This window comes from Athene noctua, chromosome 4, assembly GCF_965140245.1.
Source record: "Athene noctua chromosome 4, bAthNoc1.hap1.1, whole genome shotgun sequence".
NCBI lineage: Eukaryota > Metazoa > Chordata > Aves > Strigiformes > Strigidae > Athene > Athene noctua.
This window is the reverse complement of record NC_134040.1, coordinates 12,630,979-12,651,694: the sequence shown is the minus strand read 5'-3', so window position 1 is coordinate 12,651,694 and position 20,716 is coordinate 12,630,979. Positions and strand designations below refer to the sequence as shown.

The 20,716-nt window shown below is 39.1% G+C and overlaps 1 protein-coding gene across 3 annotated transcripts in view; it reads right to left on the bottom strand.

Moving 5' to 3' along the window:
* Window positions 1-20,716, bottom strand: part of AFAP1 (actin filament associated protein 1) — a 123,847-nt gene that overhangs the window by 46,348 nt on the left and 56,783 nt on the right. For all 3 annotated transcript variants that reach the window (XM_074904459.1, XM_074904460.1, XM_074904461.1), the window contains exons 3-5: window positions 18,000-18,097; window positions 4,657-4,765; window positions 763-974 (exon numbers count right to left, since the gene is read on the bottom strand). In XM_074904459.1, the coding sequence (XP_074760560.1) occupies window positions 763-974; window positions 4,657-4,765; window positions 18,000-18,097 (419 nt within the window). The remainder of the gene's footprint in view (window positions 1-762; window positions 975-4,656; window positions 4,766-17,999; window positions 18,098-20,716) is intronic.

Below are 20,716 nucleotides of genomic sequence, written 5' to 3'. Positions count from 1 at the left end.
AGAAAGGAAGGCACAGAGTGCCTAAGACCCCAATGTATTTATTACTGTAAGCATTAGTTTGCTTATAATGACACAGAAATAAGTGTTTCCCTCAATTATGCTCTCTTTTCAGAAAATAAAAAGGCATCTATGAGCAGATAATTTACTAACATATGGAATCTTGTACTGGTGCCTCCAATCAGAAAGAAACAGAACAGATTTACTTAAGGAACAAATATATCCACTTGTTTCTTTCCTTTCTATAATGCAGCTGTGCATCATGTGAATACTGCATCTGTAATTACTGCAGAACAGATGGCAAAGGTTTAGTTTAAAGTGTATACATTACCACGGCATATGCTGCCAAGTGAATTCTCAGTCTAACAAGGGACTGTTCTCTCCAGCGGTCTGATCCAACAGTTCATACACAAAGCTCCCTATGAGATTTTTTATCCACAGGGAATGAAAGATTGGATTTACAGTTTCAGCATTTTTTTTTTTCCCAAATGACATATGTTAGAAGATAATAGGCCAGACTTTCTTTCCAATATTAGGGAACTGCTTGTGTTTAAGTGCAATAAAAATCAAAGTTCTAAGTGCCTAAATGATACACTTTCAGTGCTTCTCTGTTTCTGAGGCAAATTATGACCAAACTTTTTGGTAAGGTTACTGTAGACTTGGCCGCGGTTTGCAGAAAATATTCCAAAAACTAGATTCTTGTAAAAATAAATACATCACCTAAAAGATACAAAGAAAATATAGCTAGATAAAAATAAAAATTACCAGTAGTTTGTTTTCTTTGATAACACACAGTAGTTTGGTCCATTGCCCAAATCGTTTCTTTCTAAGGAGGAAGGCACAGATTTTGGCATCCTTCACCAGATCCATAGAGGCCTCCTCGGAAGGCCACTGATGTCTCATTTTCTTCCCCTTTCCATCCTCCTCCTCTTCATCATAGGATTCATAAGAGCTGCTCATAGCATCTGAGTCATAATCTTTAAGAAAAGCATAAAAGTGTCAAGTTAAAACATTTACCCATGAAGTGTACTCAAGTAACTAAAAATCTCAACGGGGTTCATTTTAAGTTAAGGCTTTTGAAAGTCAGCCTTGAACAAATTACTGTTTCAGTGCTTAGTAGTATCAATACATTAAGTTAATTGAGTAAGAGATGGTGTTTCATTATGAAATTTTATAGAAGACCCATACTGACACCTTGGGAATTTTAATTGAAAGAATAAACTGGTAATACAAAGCTAGAATTTTAGGTAGTGTTCAAAATATTATTTTGCAGATACCTTAATCTTCTGTAATTCTTACAGAGAAACATCTTCATCTTGCTCTATTGCATAATGCAAAATGTAGGCACAGAAATGTCAATATTAATACAGCATATCAAGAAACAAAACACTGAATATGACAAAGAGTACATAATGGGGCGCTATCTACCTATCATAACATTTCATATAATTCTCAAATACAGCACCTGAACTGATATAATTGACGTTGAATAGACAGTGCTTTTCCTTGAACTACAGATTCTGCTGGAGTAAAAGGCATTCCGCAAAAAACGTTTTGTTATGTGCTTAACCTAAACAGCTTAATCCTGCTCCAAGTCTGGTGATGGAATGGCGAGATTCCTTTTTATTAAATAATCTTTGTTCAGGCCTTTCATCTTCAACAATGCAGTGAGGTCTAGCAGTCACATCAACTACAAAACTAATTTGCCATTATCACAGAACCCCCTCATTCACCATTCATACTTACTTATTATGTGGGTATATATATATATATATATATATAAAATATATATAAAGCCCTTCAGATAGTAACACCTGAAGGCATGTCTTATCTATTGGCACATGCTTCCATGGAGGAGAATCAATTGGAATATTTTTAACAGCTGAAATTTCATCTGAATATTTCAAGTAGATTTTGATATATTTTTAGGCCAGAAATGGGAAGAAAATCTCTCATTTGCTTTAATTAGGTATTTAGGACACAGATGTGATGTAGGAAAGAGACCTGGGACTACTGGGAAGAGGACAGGTGAGTGGATTGCTGGAAAGCTCATTCTTTATCAGTTCCTCCCTATGTGCATAGTCAGAATTAGATGTACCCAGACCTCACATCTCTGAATCAAGACTAGATACTCTGATCTGTGTTTTCACAAAAGTGAATGAAACAGCACTTACTAATTCCAAACTGAAATTAAAATAAAATTTGAAGCTTTAGAAATTTTTTTTTTTTTTTTTAATTTAATTGCCCTCTTCTGTTCAATTCTGCTACAGAGTGTTTGGTTTGGGGCAGCTCCATACGGGCAAGTGGTAAAAGCCTCAGACCACTGTGAATGGGAAAACACTACAATTTTTCACTTGCTTTACAAAAATTAAGAGAAAGATGGAAAAATTTAGAGTAGATGTTTAAACTGACAGATTTTGAAACTTTTATTTCACAGTATTTATTTTTGCATATTTGTTTAAAAGAATGTGTAAGATCTGGTAGCATTTGCTGCTTCATCCATCTCTTCCTCCTTCTTCCCCATGAAGGAGGAAAAAAGCCTAACAAAACCCCACCAAAACCAGAACCAAAACAAAACATTCTCTCTCCTCTGACCTCCTCTTGGAGTGGCTATCCACAAACTTTCACAAAGAAACATCAGGAAATGTTTGAGAGATCACTGACCAGTCTCAAACACACAGTAGCATGTCAGCCTGTTTGAAGCAGAGGCAGAATGAGTCATGTGGTGTTACCAAATATGAAGATGTAAGGTCTAGTCATTAAATCAGCATCTTCAAGAAGGTCTTCTCCCAAAGGCTCAGGCTAAGGGGCAAGCGGCCATAATCTGAATTTGCTGTCTCTCTGCAAACTTCATTTTTAACTCCTGCCCTTTTCAAAAAATCAATACTTAGGTGCCCATAACCTCCTCAGTCCTTCTTCGAATTTAGTAGTGATCTTTGTTGCAGCTATGCCATTGTCACAAAGCTCACCTTGAAGTTTGCTCTATTTCTACAATACTCTTTTACCTCATTTGTTATTTTATCCTACTTTTCACAAGAATATTATTCTAAAACGTACATTTTTTTGAAGTAAGAACCAGAAGTAAGAAGTCACTATTCATAGACTGAGATATGGACATACTATTCTGGTAGAATTTTTCTGTTTAATTACTAATGGGATTCTTCCTCCAAAATTTAGAAACCACATTTTCAATGTAAGTGTCTGGGGGCTAATTTTCAGCAGATCAACTTAAAACATGAGTGTTCAGGAGGGACACTCCTCAAATACAGTCTTCCCAAGACAGTAGAGCTGGGTCATTTTTCTACACTCGGAGTATACACTGAAGAAGGGATGTTGGCATGACAGTGTCAAAGACTTTCCTATCAGAGGATAATCTATCAAATATGCCTTCTCCATCAGCATTTTTCAGAGAAGTGATCTTACCCCTGTACTCTGCCCTGTGAGGTCTCACCTCGATTCCTGTGTTCCTTTTTGGGCCCCTTGCTACAAAAAGGACATTGAATGACTCGAGCGTGTCCAGAGAAGGGCAACGAAGATGGTGAAGGCTCTGGAGCACAGGTCGTACGAGGAGCGGCTGAGGGAACTGGGGGGGTTTAGTCTGGAGAAGAGGAGGCTGAGGGGAGACCTCATCCCCCTCTACAGCTCCCTGAAAGGAGGGTGCAGAGAGCTGGGAATAAGTCTCTTTAACCAAGTAATAAGCAATAGGACAAGAGGGAATGGCCTCAAGCTGCACCAGGGAAGGTTTAGAATGGATATTAGGAAGCATTTCTTTCCAGAAGGGGTTGTTGGGCATTGGAATGGGCTGCCCAGGGAGGTGGTGGAGTCCCCATCCCTGGAGGTGTTTAAGAGTAGAGTCAACATAGTGCTGAGGGATATGGTGTAGACCAGAACTGTTAATGTTGGGTTGATGGTTGGACTGGATGATCTTCAAGGTCTTTTCCAACCTAGACTATTCTGTGATTCTGTGGTTTTTAAGTGCATCGATCAAAACGATGCCAAAACTGAATCTGCTTTAACACATTGTTTTTTCTTCCTCATTAGGACATGATTTATCATTTTCATATTGCAGAAAAGAAGGTTTCACCTTGGATAAAATTATAGGTCATCTCTTTGCCATATATGAAAAAGATGTTTTTCATACCATAAACCCCATGCAATAATCCCACCTTCTTTTCAGCAAAGTTACCGGGTTAAATCATTGCTTTTTCCTCATAGCATTCAACCTTTTTTTTTTTCCTTACAGCAAGTTTTACCAGTTTACCTCTACATTTACAGTATCACCAGTTTAGCGGAGTTTACTCCAGATGATATTTAACTCAACTCCTGGCCCAACCATGTTCATGGTTCAAAGCCGTTCAAAAGACCAGTGGCTGATTTGGACTCTCTGTCTCCAATAGCAGCTGAAACATATTTATGTGCTCCTAACTTAAGCTCCAGGTTTAGTTTCCTCTAAAAGCAGCCTGGTTTATGCATACCAAAACAGTTCCGCAAACCAAACCAATGCACAGCCAGTGAGGATAACCAGAACTGGCCCCAAATGGTCAAAGCCACACTTAACAACATGTCACCACAGCACTGACAGAAATGTATCTGTCAAATACTAAAAAAGTTGAAGAATTACCAATTACTCAGAAACTGATATGGAAATATATTACTCACTGGAAGTGATATACTCAGGAGCCTTCCCAGGACTAAGTGGCACTGCCTCTTCATAATAGCCTTCAGGAAGGGAAGATGTTGGTAATGGTGGAGGCCCATTATCTGGTGGCTAAATGAAGAAAAAAAGAAAAAAGTGATTACAGACCAACAAGGTGTTAAACTTAACATGGTCAGAACATCTGCTCATGATCAGTGCTAATGTTACCAGCCTTATAAACCCAATCACAGGTCCTGCGACTATTTCTTATGTCATCTCTAAAGGCAAAGCTCTGGAGGGGTGAATTAAGATAGATGTTGACCTTTGAATAAGGCATGTTCTTCAGGGTCGCATTTTTTAGAAGGGAAACAAGCCTAAATCTCAAGTTCCTCATGTGTTGTTATAATCAAACAATAATATGTATAGGTTGAGATCTGAAGCAATAAAGTGACTTAATTATGCTTCATGACATAATGATACATTTTTTAATGTATCATTATTTTCAAGACTTTTACCTCCACTCATAATAAGGAAGCAAAACCTTCTTGCAGGTCCTCCAACTGAGTCCTTTGGTAATATAAGGACAGCAGGATCCTACTTCCCATTGTTAAAGATGGCAAAATGAAGATAGCTACATTAAAAGAAGTTCTTTGTACCACAGGATTAAGTGGTAAAAATGTTGAAAAGGTACAGTTCTCTGTTTAAGAACTAGAAATCTGAAGGGTCTACATCAGAAAGAGATTTCTGTGCATAGACTGACCTACAGTGTTAAGGCTTATTTGTTAGTGTTTTACACCTAAAATAATTCATACTACAGCAGCAAACAATGTTGGACACTTCAGAAAAGTTAAATAGCCTGGGCTGGCAGAGATCAAGGACATTTAGGCAATTTAGACCCTATTTTCATGATGCATTTTGTTTTTCAATGGTAAATCAAGTCTTAATATAGATGTTAATTTTTAAAATACTATTCCTACATAGTGAAAACAGAGCTACAACCAATGAAAAGACTGGAACATCAAGAAACAATTATATGATAAAATAAATATTTCAAATACCAGGTCAAATTCTAAAATGCTTCTTTTCTAAATATAAACCTGTTTTAAATTTAAAACTGACTGACTGCTGGTATGTTGATAAAGTAACAAAGTAAATTTAGTACTCTGTGACTTCTTCCATATGACTTTACTGTTCTATTTCCTTAACAAGTACCAAACTAACTGTATTTTACAGAACTTGCTCATATATGCCACAGGTTTTGAGTTCCATATTTTCATATTACAGAAAATACTGGTCTTTTTCCAGCACCAGTGGTTTATTGTATGATCACAAAAATATAACGTCTAAGCAGAGTCTCATTTCTGCAGTAACATTTTTTCAATACACGTTTCTCTTTTTTTCATGTAATGAAAGAGATGTAACCGTGTCTGTCTAAACTCAGAGAACAAACAGAGATACTGAAATAAGAAACTAGTTAGGGTGAGCTTTGCTCATGGTCAGATACAGAATGGCTGGTCAGTCAGGTGGGCTGAACAGTCTAGCAGAGGCATAGAGCTTTCTTCCACATAATACAGATGAAGTCACAGTGAATACACTCCTCTTTTCCTACAGACCTAAATTTACCCAGGAGGAACTTGAGCTTTAATAACATGTGGCATTAGCTGTAATGAAATTAGTTCTGTGGGTGCTTTCAGGTCTGGATTCATCTTCACATATTTCAAAGTTACACACCTCCAAATCTCATTACTGATTACAAACCTACGCCAGACACCTAATTCTTAACAATCATCTAGACGAGTCCCACCCTTAGTGTGCTCTGTAGTTAAATTTATATTGAGTAGGTTATTACATCTTGCAGGTAAGTGCTTGTGTATTCCCAATGTGCAGGAAGGCCAGAAGCTAGTGATTAAACTTGCCCTTCAGCTCATCCAGCACTGACTTCCCTTTGTGTACCTAGTAAAATCAGAAACTTCCTCATGAACAATGAACCGATTCATGACTGAACACAGAAATTCTTGGTCAGATTGAGATTTACACTAATATTACCATATCAAATGATATAGCCAACTTCACATGTCACACTCAATTACAGATAAGAGATGGCAATTACTGTTATCTACAATGTCAACCAAATGAGTTTTCCTCATCAGTTTTGCTAGGAAAATTAACTGTCAAGGAATCAAAATAATGAAAAAATGGCTTTTAGCATAGTGTCCCTGTTTTTCTGCTGAAAAACACCCCCCAGCAGCAAATCTGCACATCATCACAAACTAAATGAATCTTTCAAAGTTAGCTGCTGCGCAGCAGCAGACATAAGTGACATTAAAAAATATTACATGTTAATATTGGAAAATTGTCAGCAATTATTAATTTTGCCCTACACACCTGCACACATCAGCTCTGTGTGGCCTGAACTGCTACACACAATAGGTGGAACTGCCTCCAAAGACTTTGTATTTTCTCCCTTCATGCAGGTGGGCAGAGCCTTGCTCAAGTGAGTTGGGGTCAAGGCTTGTTCCTAGGGCACTGGAGATTCATACCACTCCTTTCATTAGATAGATATATTAATATCTTGGTCTAGCCTTAAACTATTTTTCCCGTCAGGTGTATATACAGTATATGAAATTCCTAACAATATTAAATGTAATTCACCCAGGAAATACCCATCTGAGAGTCATTCCAATTTTGACTTGACACAGTACCGAGGTTTCAAAGCTATCTTTTATCCAGAAACAAATAAGAGGTTCCAATAAAGATTGGGGGGGGGGGGGGGGGGGGCTGGAATCCTTGTTTTTAGACAAAATGTTATTCAGAAAGAAAGAAAAAAGGAAATGAAACACAAATGGTGCTTGTCTGAATTCGACCCTGCTGGAGCACCAGTTACTTCATACAGTTGGGGCGGGCTGGGCTGTGCAGCCAACGTCAACACAGATGGAATCCATTGCTGAATTAGCCAGGCCCTCCTCTCTGAAATGCATTTTGCAGTGCTTGCCATAGCAAAGTTGAAAACAATTAAAAATTAAAAAAAAAAATATTAGGAGAAACAGAAACATCCAACATTAAATACTGTCTGATTAAAGCAAGGCTGCTTTAATATTGAAGGCAAATCCATCTGATTAAAACCAAAATAGAAATATCTCACTCAAATCTGTACCATAAACAACTACATCTTCTGGGAGCTATGGAGTATGTAAGAGTTTGAGCATAAAGAAATGTAAGAAGTACATCTGAACATTCTGGTATTACTTACTAATATTTACAGTGCTTTAATTTTTTTACTGTTGCTAGCTGTACGGTTTAAGTCTTTCGACTTGCCAATTTTTACTGGAAGAATTTTGATGAAGTTATGAATTATGAACTGAAATAATCCTTGCTTCAGTAACTGTTTAACTGTTTACCTGAAAAGTAGAAAGGCCATAAAACCCGCAAAACTATTTACGTATTCTATAAAAGGATTAAATCTCAAAAAACCCTAGAACATGTGTAGTTTAAATGGTATCATGAGGAAAGACCTGGCAACCTGCAAAGAAATCATTAGCACAGATTTCTACCTTTACTTTTTTACAACAGCTGACAGGGAAAAAAACTAGAGAATGCTGCCTTTCAAGACAACCTTGTTCAATCACAGGAATTGTAACAGTTAGAAGGAGGAAAAGGGACAAAGATGAGTGAAATCGTTGCCCAGAATAATACCAGTAATACTGAAACAATACTGATGAAGGTGTTTGGTCTCAGACCAAATGAGAGATGCTTTATTTGAAACCAAGAAGTGGATGGGGTGATAATTATACTAGAGTTGAGACCTCTGAAGACATTGAAGACTAGATTGTGCACAGGATGTCCAACTCTAGTTTACAGGAAGGATTGCTGAGAGTAAGAAACAACTATCTCCAAATAATAAGCAGTATTTACCTGGAGAGTAAAATTCATTATTCTATTGGATTCTGTGAAACAAACTTAATGGAAATATTAATTTTATGGCATATCATGATATTCCCCTCCACTTGCCGGTCTGTTTCACAGACCACAAATGATCTCTTTCTTTATGCTAGGAGATAAATTACTTTATTTCCCCCTTCTGTCCAAGGGTACCTCGCAAGATAGTAACTTTTTTTTTAAGAATAGTCTAGCTGAGATCTGCTGACGATATGTAAGTATATTGTGTGGAAAGCAGTATGAAAGACAAAGGAAAATAAACGTCATCATATAGGGGCCTGAGGATATAAAATCACTTGACACTCCAATGAAGACTCAAACTCTGTAGGAAATAGAAAGAAACACTCCCTTTATGCAATGATTTAGGACTTGGAGATTTCCAGTGCAAAGCAGTGACTTTAGCAAAGACTGTCAGCACACTCGTGCTGCAGGCAAAGGCTGCCAGCAATTCAAAGGCCATGCTCGCATGTGTGTTACTAGATCAACCACCAATTCAGATCCAGCCAGACTGTGGAGCCAGCTGCTACGTAACCCCTCAACACTGAAAGCAGCAACATGAGACTGGAAAAGTGGTCACACATTGGTAATGCATAATAAAGCTATTCAGAAGCCAGCAGGCAAATGCAGGCTGTCAAGAAGAAACCTTGACACATGCACATGCCATTTGCTTTGGAGCAAGCTTAGACCTGACCTCTGTACAACCCCACCACATCCTTAGCCTGGAGGGGGAAGAGTGCTCAAACATTTATGATCCCTCTCCCCACATGTAAAAAAAAATCGATGTCCAGAAAGCAAGATGTATCAACAGGGTATCAATACAATTGGCAAAATTACTGACCGCACATTTCAACCAGGCTTCGTTGTTCTACTGTAAAGGATGGAAATTGTGTATAAGTACTTGCCATGCACTTGGTATGAAAGTCTAAGCCTTTAGATAAACTCAAAAACACTAAGACACAAATCTATTGCCAGCATTTGAGGACCTGGATGGACCTTGGATTTATTCAGGACAAAAGCGCTGACTATCTGGGATGTTAAGACCGTATTGAGCTGTGCAGAAAGGAAATATTAGCCTGAGTGTAGAGAAGGAAAAGCTGAGAATACCTCTTCATTTGACCTCAGCTCCATATTCTAAGGTTATTCATTTCTCAGCGTGTCAGCTGGACCATACAAAACTGGGAGCCAAATAATGTGAACGTAATGTCTAACAACTTCTCTTTTCAGCTTCTCAGGACATCTGACAAAAGACAGCAAACCATCTAGTCAGCCACCAAACTCAGCTTTTTGGAACAGAGTAACCCTGTCGGTCCCACCACAAGGTGGATAACACCACTGCATGACAGGCTGCTGGCACAGTCCCACACAAGCACCGCTGAGTGTACCCATGCAATTACAGCACACACCTCTGGGACACTGGTGCTACCAGGAAAAAAAACAAAGGAATTGCCCAAGAAATCAACAGCCAGAGTCAGGCATGATAGGAAGCCCAGCAACACTCAGCAAGTGGTAACCCACCAGGTCCTACTGCAGTGCTGAACAGATGAAGGCAAGGAAGAAATGCTAGTGGAAGTAATTACCAGGTGATGGATGAGTATAAGCATAAGCGAAGCTTTTTCTTAGGGTGATCCTGAAGAATGACTTGAGCAAGTTTAAGACTAAGAACAAAAGAAGGTACACGCTTTGCAAGCTGTTTCCAGGGAGTGGCGGTACATCTCATGCAGCCTAAGAGCGTGTCTGCTGACTCAGGGGTGAATGCCTAATTAAAGGTATCTCTGGAAAAGTGCTTAGTATGTATAGTGACTACAAACAGATCACAGCCTCAGAAGGCACAGCCTGATGATGGGAAAGGGATCTGAACAGACCTGTTTGCATTTAAAGAATGAATCAGGGCATACTATGGCTCCACAGTTTGATCTGAAAGATTGTTTGGAGAGCATTTATACAGGAACATCACCAGGAACTGAGTTACACATCTGATTTCTGCTTAGATAACCCAATAACCCCTTACCTAAGCAACAGGAAGCTAAAGATTGCAATAAAGAGGACCAAATGGAAACAGTAAGAAACCAACACAGTATACTGACTGAGCCGAGAACCCACATGGTTCTTGCATCTCTCTCATGGCAACGTCAGCCTGCAGCACAACCCAGGCATAAGCTTAAGTCTCAGTTCTTGATAATGTATTTAATTAACATTTGAGATATTAAATAACACTGAAGAGACTGTGGCACTCACTGCACCACTGAAAGGACAGTAGCTGGAAGGAGCTACACCCAAACGCTTATGGAAGACAGAAGTGGAAATAAACTCCAGACTCCATGGAATTAACAGAACATCTAACAAAGTAATTCAAAAGTGAAAAAGAATGAGCTAGAAACAAAAACACAGTGTATCTGTATCATTCCGATTTTATTATAAGAGATTATTACACAGACAGTTGGAAGCATCACTCAGACAAAACAATAAGAGTTGACTCATACCAAGCAAAGAGTCTGGGTCTACCAAGAAAAGAAATGGGCTTTAATTAATACTAGGGAACACTTTCATGCATATTGCATGAGAAAGATGAATCTGAATTTTAAGCAGCATGGGGCCCTCAGTCAGAGATGGTTATTGTAAGAGCTCAAAGAAGTGCCTGTATTCCCCAGCAAAGACAAAATCACCTTCCTCTTCCAGGAGTTAATAATAAGCTCAACCAAGTACCTTACATGACAGTGAGAACAAGACAAGGCAGTACAGTGAGAAAAGTGTGAGCAACACCATCTTCAGCAGAACAATATGCTCTAAAAGCCTGAGCCCGGCATCAAACAAAAACAAGGAAAGACTTGGTACTTACTGGCTTAACTCCTTTTGCATGTGTCTGTGCACGGAACATTAATGAGCATGGTTAGGAAAGCAAATAGGCTGGTCCTAACTATCAGGATAGAGAGGGTGTTTTATGGACAGGTATAGCACAGAACCAAGAAATGAAAAACCTGAGGCCAGAAGTGTGAGCATGTTATGAAAAATGGTGGGACAATATCCTATCAAATCTGTGGCATCAGTAATTTAATAGCTTTCTTATATGAAGGTCAAAGATCATCAGTATCTAGTAAGAACAGGAAAGAGGGCATATAGCTTCACAATGATCACAGAAAGAATCTAGTAAAGCAGTTCAGTCCTACTCTGAACCTGATCTGAACTCATTCAGTTTAAATGCAAATTCCAGTTAAAGGCAGTTGGGAACAGCCCATTCTGACAGCTTAGATATGAAGCAAGTTTTGATATATGGTGATATACATGGTTATAAAGGTATACTATAAATGAACTGAGAAGGAAATGACTTTAACTAAAACATTTTGTGATAACATTTGCAAATGTGAAATAAATCACCAATAATAATGCATCAGCCCCACCCAGGGGAAATGGCAGTGGCAACTACAGTATCATGCAAGACACAACCAACATAAAAAAGAGGTTGCAGACATTTCTTTATCCTTATTCCTTATGCAATCACATATGATGACTGAAAGTATTAAACAACTGCAGTGTGCCCAGGTGTCCAAAAAAGCCAATGGCATCCTGGCTTGTGTCAGCAATAGCGTGGCCAGCAGGGACAGGGGAGGGATCTGACCCCTGTACTCGGCACTGGTGAGGCCGCACCTCGATTCCTGTGTTCAGTTTTGGGCCCCTCACTACAAGACAGACATTGAGATGCTGGAGAGAAGAGCAATGAAACTGGTGAGGGATGTAGAGCACAAGGCTTATGAGGAGCAGCTGAGGAAACTAGGGTTGTTTAGCCTGGAGAAAAGGAGGCTCAAGGGACACCTTATCAATCTCTACAAAAACTACCTGAAGGAGGTTGTAGCTAGGTGGGTGTTGGTCTCCTCTCTCAAGTAACAAGTGACAAGACAAGAGGAAACAGACTCAAGTTGCTCCAGGGGAGATTTAGATTGGTTATTAGGAAAATTTCTTCACCAAAAGAGTTGTCAAGCACTGTAACAGACTGTCCAGAGAAACTGTTGAGTCACCGTCCCTGGAGGTATTTAAAAGATATGTAGATGTGGCACGTAGGGACATGGTTTATTGGTGGATTTGGCAGTGTTAACAGTTGCACTTGATGACCTTAAGGATCTTTTCCAAACTAAATGATTCTATGATTCTGTGATTGTATGTGCAGAAGACTCTGCTGTTCTGGTCACTCGTGATCAAACTAGAACATGAACCTTACTGCAGGTTCATGGGAGGAATACTGATATAGTTCACTAGAATTAGACTATAGCTCAAAATGAAACCGACAGAGCCTTTCTTACGTGTTATGTGTAATGAAACCTTAGAGGAATATGATTGTGATCTCAAAGGATATCGGAGGCACAGGTATCAAGGTGAGGAAAAAAAAGCTACTTAAACACAAGGACAAAGGCTGACAATGAACACTGAGATGGTGGAACAGCCTTTCAAATTAAAATAGTGGGTTAAAGAAACCTTTATGCTAGTGAATAGATTTTGGTAGGTTTCTGAAAGGGTTAATAGTTTATAATTGCCTGCAGTAAGAGTGACTGCACTGAATGATCAAAAAGGCCCATTTAGCTGTTTCTTCATTACAGAAGAACTTGTTGAGATCTGTGCAAACTGAAACTATTAGCCAGCTCTGAATGAAACAACTTAATTTTTGTTGAATTTATTTTTATGGCTTTTAAAAATTTTCTGCAAGGAAAAAAGCTCAAGGCTAATACTAATTTAAGATTATCTTTTAAGAACAGAAAATAACCACTGATTTTCAGTGTTAGAAGAAAAAGCAAGATGATATAAGATTCGTAAGTGTCCACCTAGCACATGAGACCCTTGCTTGTGCTGTGGCACTACTCTCACTGCACATTTTTGAAAAAGCTTTAAGACTGGCACTTTTTTTGTTGTTATTCAATGAATGATTAATGTAACTGGTGATGTATCACCTCAAAAATCCCTTTGATTTCAGGATGATTTTTTTTCTTCTCCAAGGACAACGTCTCCTGTCAGCATTTTCTAAGGGTATACCTGACAGGCAGGGAAATAAAGGGAGGCTGTCAAATCACTTCTCCACAATAGGAAATCCATTTATGTGAAACACTCCTACAGAGTGACTTTGTACGTTGCAGCAAAGGGTTCGAGGAAGATGACCTATCCTTTTGATTTATATCTACAGGGGTTCTGGCATCTTGCAGGACACTTGCTGCAGTTAAATAACTATTAAATTGTCAATATTCCAAGAAAAACAAAACATATACTCAATTTTACTGTGAAAATCATGCAAAATGGCTAACTGCGCTGTTTGTATTCTATTCTGTTGGACTGCACAGTGCACTGAAATCACCAACTGTCAGATGTAATATGTCAACCAAATGCTTGGAGGCTAGAAGTGTTCTGTCACTGTCATGCTGTGGATAATTTATGCCAGTAATCCTCAGGCACATCTGAGCAGCAGGACACACCAAATGTTAACCTCCTGCCTCAGTGGAAAATGTACTTCAAGGCAACTTGGTGATAGTGCAGTGATGAGAACACAGTTGTTAAACCATCAGCAGCACTTTGAGGTATGCACAGAGCACTGGCTCTGTTACTCCTCTAAAACCATCATCTAGCACTGCTTCTTGCCTGTCAGGAGCAGGGAAATAACACAAAAGTAGCTGCTGATGTAGAGATGGAGAAAGATGGCTAAAAGACAGAAGCCCTCGCAGTAAGCAGATTCAAGTGGGAAGAACCAATATAACTCTATTTCAGACATGGTGATCCCCTCCTCTGCTTATGACCCAAGCAAAGCTTCCCTAGCTGCTGGCACTGTATTCATGCTAGGAAGCAGGCAAGTGGCATTTCAGTTCTGCAGCAGGACTCCGCGAGTTGCCCTTAAGCTCACATCCTTTATCTGCAGCTTTTACTTTGCCGGCCATCTGAAGGAGCTGTAGGCACAGGCTAAAGCAAGTGAGGATTTGTGCTTTCTAAGCCTGACAGAAAGTCTGCTAGACCAGATGTAGGCAAGCGAATGCATACAGAATTACTAAGTGACCGTGTGCTTAGTGATTCGGTTCATTCAAGTATATTCAAGGTCCAACTTTGTCCCTCAATTTTAAGACCTGGTCCAAAGACCACTAAGTCCAGGAAAACTCTCTGGGCTTTAATGTGTTTCAATAACTGGAGACTTCATTTGAACTATTAACAGCATGTCTCTAAATAATATTAATTTTATACTCTTTGTTCATGGGTGAATGAGTAACAAAACTGATAGAAGATTTGGCCTGAGTAAATATGCAGGTCTGTTTACAGATTTACAAGGAAACCTTGCACAGCACCTGCCCACATATAATTCTGGCTCCTGGCACTACTTTAAGGATTATTGAATTCCTTCCCACCCACACATCGTTACATAAGTAAAAGCTTAAACACAATTCAGACTAAACATTTTTGAATGCAGAATCCCTTGAGTGCCATAAAGAGAAACAGTGGTGTAAATGAAACTTTAATTTCCATCACGCTCAATAACTGATGTGCTAAAAACATAGATTTTAAAAGAGTGCATAGTTTATTTAAAGTTATTGATTCCCACTTCCAGTAAATTCCTGTGTTCCAGCAGCACACTGTGTTTCCACTGGAGGCTGGGACCACCACTAGATGTTATGCAGAAAATGGAAAAAAGTTTCTGTCCTGAATGGCTGGCAAAAAGAGATGCCATACAACACAACTTCCATGTGACATGTGAAGAAGGGCAACCTGGAGCAGAATTTCCTAGCCTCTGGTGGGACCATGGGATTTCTTCCACTTGACTATGAAAACACGGTGTATGAAAAGTGGCTATGAAAGGTAGCTCAGTATTTGTGTCACTGAGCAATGTAATCATGTACAGATTTTACAGACATTGGTATCATCAGCTACAAATTTTTAGGAGTCCATTGATTTTGGGTAGGTTGAAGATCACCATGCAGAAACATTAATGGAAGGGAAAATTAAATCTTGGCCACTGCCACTTATGTACAGCCTCGTATAAAAAGAAAGATAATATGACAGTCTCTGGTCGTATCTAATAATAATGAGGGGCTAACAAAGAGGCATCTAACAGAGAAAGGTTTCCAAAAAAACAGCTAATGATCAATTCTATTAGTTCAACATGATCTCAGGTGAAGTTTTTAGTCAGACTGGGGTTTGAGCTTCCCCAGTGTTCAAAGGTCAAAAAGCTGACAGTTTTGTCCTTTCCTTCTGACTCCACCTGGTCTTCTGCAGGACAGCAACAGTCTGTCATCTTTTTCACAAATTATGATGTGCTACCATCTCAAAATAGCCCTACTTGTAACCTGTATTTGGATAATGCAAGACAATTATAAGAGAGTCCTGGGACATTTCCTGGCTGATCTCAAAGTGGCACTGACACCAGAAAGGAAGATGAAAACCACCACTGCCTGACAGCAGCAACAGAATTGCAAAAAACCTGGCAAAAATCAGCTTCCACTGCTATGGAAAAACTTGCTCAGCTTGGTGACTTCAGAGAAGAAAGCGTCTGCAGCATTATGGGCAGGTCAGAGGGGAGGGCCATGTTCAGACTCCTCTTTGCCAGGCTCAACATGGGAAGATCGTGCTCCAGACCAGCCAGCTCTAACTGTGTCACCTTCCACAGTAATTCCCACTGTATCTCAGAAAAGTATTTTTGTTACTCAACAATCCAAACCGAACTATTGCAAAAACCAGTGCTGACCTCCCGGACCTAATTCATACTTCACACCATTTCACTGCTGCAGCTGTACCAACTTTAAGGTAATTTACACATTAGTGTATGAGAAAGGAAAAGTAGGTCAGTCGTCTTTAGAAAAACAACTTGAATCTTCAGGGCCAATTTATTAACCTGAACCTACATAAATATGAAAGAATGAAGATCTCAACTGGCTTAAATTTACGAAGCTAGCACCTGAAGTCTACATTTCAAAGGCATGTGCATTTTGCATAATTTTTCTGCCTCTCATCAACCCTTTCCCTTGTAATTTATGCTATATGCATCTTGAATTAAAGAAAAATAATCATTTTCAGGCACTGTTAACCATGAAATGGATTTTCCAAGTTTCACTGCATATTAATAACCCCACTTTTGCATTCATTCAAAACTATGCATGATTATTTTACAGCATCCCTTTTTGTTGAATTTTGCTACAGTATATATACCAACTCTGGATATGAATATTTATAGCATAAACATTCCCTTCCTGTAATGATTTCAGCATACCTCATTACATTAGGTAGAATTAAAATTAAAAACAAAAATCATGTTCAGGTCACAAACCAAAAGATGTCAGTGCTTAGGAAGAAACTATGATTAAGGTATTCTACATAATACATGCTTGCTGGGTTTTTTTACTTTGTTCTGCAATACACAGCATTATTCACCTTCAAATAAAGGTTATTATGAAAGGCTGACCTAGGGTTTGATCTGATAAATTAGTTCTTATGTTCATAAAATGCTATTCGTTTATATATCCTCAGAACTGGGCATAAACGTGGTAACAGCAACACATTAAAATGAAGCACACATCAGGCATCCAGTTGTTTTGCCCCCATAAACTGCACCTGTACTTCCTGCTTCAGCCAATCAATGTAGGTTTCCAAGGATTGTCCTTACCACCATGAAAAATTTTCCACAAATGAATACAAAGATGGATAATTTCTCAGTATTAGGGCTAAGACCATGTTCACCTTTCAAGAGGTTAAACCATTATTTGCTCACACTTCCCTAAAAGAAAATGTTGAAAATGTTTTCTTCAAATCTGCTGTAAAGTCAGTAACAGAGGAGCATTAATACTTGTTTATAGTTTATTCTATAATAAGACAGCTGCTCTCAACTGGAGGAACTGAATTACAGATCTCAATCAGTATCTCTGCTATAAACATCTCCAAGAACATGCACTTCCACTTGTTCTGCAGGGAATTTCCTACACAGAGACTGGGCACAGAAGGGCACTAAAGAGTTTATAAAAAAAAGGAAGTATTCTTCTTTCATTTTAAAACTCTGCACCTTCATTTATCAGCTATCAAGAGGGAGTCTTCTCATAAGTCTTTCCCTCCTCGCTCCAGGAAAAGCTGATCATTAAAATCATAAGAACCTGGCTGGGACCTGTGGGATTGGCCAGGCCAACCTCCAACACAAGACACGTCAGCCTTTTAAGCTAAGATTAAGTTGCTCAGTCTTTTGCTGCTTGAATTTTGAAAATCACCAAAGATTGCAATTCCACAGACTTTGTAGATGACCTGTTCCCGGGCTTATTTCACCATATAGATTTTTTTGCATTCTCTTCTGCAAGTTGAACATAATTCCCTCAACCATGGCAGAGGAGAGAGGAGGATTGTTTCCCTGGACCTGCAGGTAACTAATTCTGTTAGTGCTTATCACAAATATATTCTCTCATGTATATATTTATATGTTTAAATTAACACTCACCAGCCACTGCTGAGGTATTTCTGGCAGAGGCATTTGAGGAGGTGCCGGCAAACTGTTGGCAACTTCTTGTTTCTGTACATGTTCTTTTATTTCAAAACCTGTGGAAGAGCAACAGACATCACTTAACATTTTGGTGGATGCAAATGGGACATTTTTTTCCACATGTGGACACCATGTCTGACTGTCACACACCAAGATCTGGCACGCAGCTCTGTTCACAGCCCACCTCCCAGGCGCGGTTACTGAGGCAGGACTAGAAGAATGCTGGGAATTCAGGAATTTAATCAAGCAGAACAAATACATACTTACTCTATATGATAATGACATATATGCTATTTGGATCAACAAACACCAGACAGAAAAAAATTTTCAGGAAATCATTCTGAACTGCCTATCCATCTGGAACTGAAAGACTTAAACAACTAACATTCAAATATGTTGCCAGGCGCCTACCATACAGATAAAACCATTTATGGGGGGGAAAATACCATACTTGTGAACATCCTAAGGGCACCATACAGTGAATAAAACACAGTCAGCCTGTGGGCAGTACGTGGCTGTCTGCCTTTTACAAGTGGAGACGAGCAACAGCTGCTCCCATGGCACATTTTGGATGGGCAAGGCCACCAGGCAGAAATGAGGCCAAAACAACCCTTCATGCCGTAAGAGTGGGGTAGAGGGCAGAAGAAGAGACCCTGCCTGCCTCTCTTCCTTGCAGCAATGATGACAGCTATTTGGCCAAGCCCACAGCACCGATATTCCCTGCAGTCCCTGATGCCACCACCTCTGATCATGGAGCTGTGGTGTGAGTCTACCCAAGTCCTGGGAGATGCAGGATGCTGTGACACCCCAATCTGGAGCACGCTGCTGCTGGGGGGACACTGCCCTAACCAACTCACTATTAACAGAACCACACACAGAGCATGTTTTCTCACCATTTCCTTCTTTCTCTCTTTTTTTTTAAATAATCCCATAGTATTCCAGGTGAATTTGAAAAGGGAAAAGAATCTGAATGTAGAAGCTGCTTTGAGGGTCCTTTGTATCACTATTGCATCTCCCTCCTAGGGGAAAAGAGAAGCGACCCACTCATTCTGAGGTTTTGGCCGAATAATTTAAATCACAGTTGCACTCACTTCATAGGAACATAAAATAGTTTATTTTTCTAAATATCAAAACGGAGATTAGGGTGCATCTCCTCAATGTTCTGGCAAAAATTCAGTCAATGTATGGTACCCTGCTCACCCCTAGACTGAATTTAGCTCCCAGTGTTTAGTTTTTAAAATATATATTTACATAGTCAAACGGATATCTTTTGGTCAAGATCATGTAATTCTCAAAAATGTAATCAATGATGAAATGTTTCTTGTCATAATACCCCAGTCCCACTGGCTTCGTCATGGATTGAAAAACAACACTGATAAAATAAACTGGCTCCAAGGGCCACAGATTCTTCTCTCCTCATACAAATCAAGAGAGTGATTAGTCTTGGGAAACATTCCAACTTTTTTTTCAGTATAACTTTCACTTGTTTCTCCTTATGAAGGATGAATCCATATTATGACTGCTATCCATCTGTCTCCCATGCTTTCCATAACAGAAGTCAGATATGAAGGGGTTTTTACTGCAAAAAAGAAGTATTCCAAGTGAATTCTAATGTTACTGTAAAACTAGTTTTTCCCCAGTTTTAAACTATGTGTGTTTCAACAAGAACCTGCTCTATTTCTCTTTATTTTCTTCTACCAAATCACACAGCAAAGTGAGCACTATAGGTTTACTGCATCAGGTCCCTTTAAGGAAAACAGGCAATGTTGACAGTCATATTATATGACTAAATCCAGCAACAATTCTTACTCCAAAATAAACTGTGTCTTTGTTTTCTAGAAGAAAGTCTGAGTTTCAGAAGGAAATGCCAAGTGTTTTCTTCAGACCTACAATCCACTGGGCATGCCAAGGCTCAGGAAGAAAAATAAAGTTTATAGCTTTGCCAGCTATTCAGAGTAATCACTGGTTTGGATGTGGGTAGGTCAAGACCAGGCAGCTACGACCTGAAGAACACATCTGCCTGGCCCAGTACTCTCTGCTTGATAGTTATTAAATGAAGAAAACAGTGTGTATTTGGGAGATGGAGTAAAAGAAGGCAAAAGTCTTCTAAAGAATTCCCCAAGTAAGAACTTATGGAGTTTAAAGTGTTTTACTAAAAGCTAAGCAGCCCATTATAATTTCCACACCTTACAAAGAAAAAGATAATTGTCCATTTCCAGATGTTATAAAGAACCTGACCAGTTCCCAGTTGCCCAGATCCTTCATTGCCATTCCACATTGATCTTAAATGGTTCGCTCCAGCAACTGAAATATCCTGTCGGATTCACACAGTTGATTTTTGCAAATGCGTATAAAGAGTCTGAACTCAGCACAGTCCTCAAGCCTCTTAAACTGTGCCAGCAACCCAAGAGCTCTTGTGGAGTTATGTGGGTGGAGTAAAACAACATTTTGAAAAACAGACTCCAAATGACAGTTTAGCTTAGTTACAAAGTACTGTGGGTTTATGCATCTTTTATTACTTTTAATTTTAATGAAGAGATGAATAGTTTCAAAGGGATGGGAGTACTGAATGTTATAACTGATAAAAAAACCAGCAGGGTCAGTTCCAGTAAAGAACATGACTCCCCAGGTAGTTTCACACACACTTGAAGCCAGCATGGGATGGCAGTAATCCC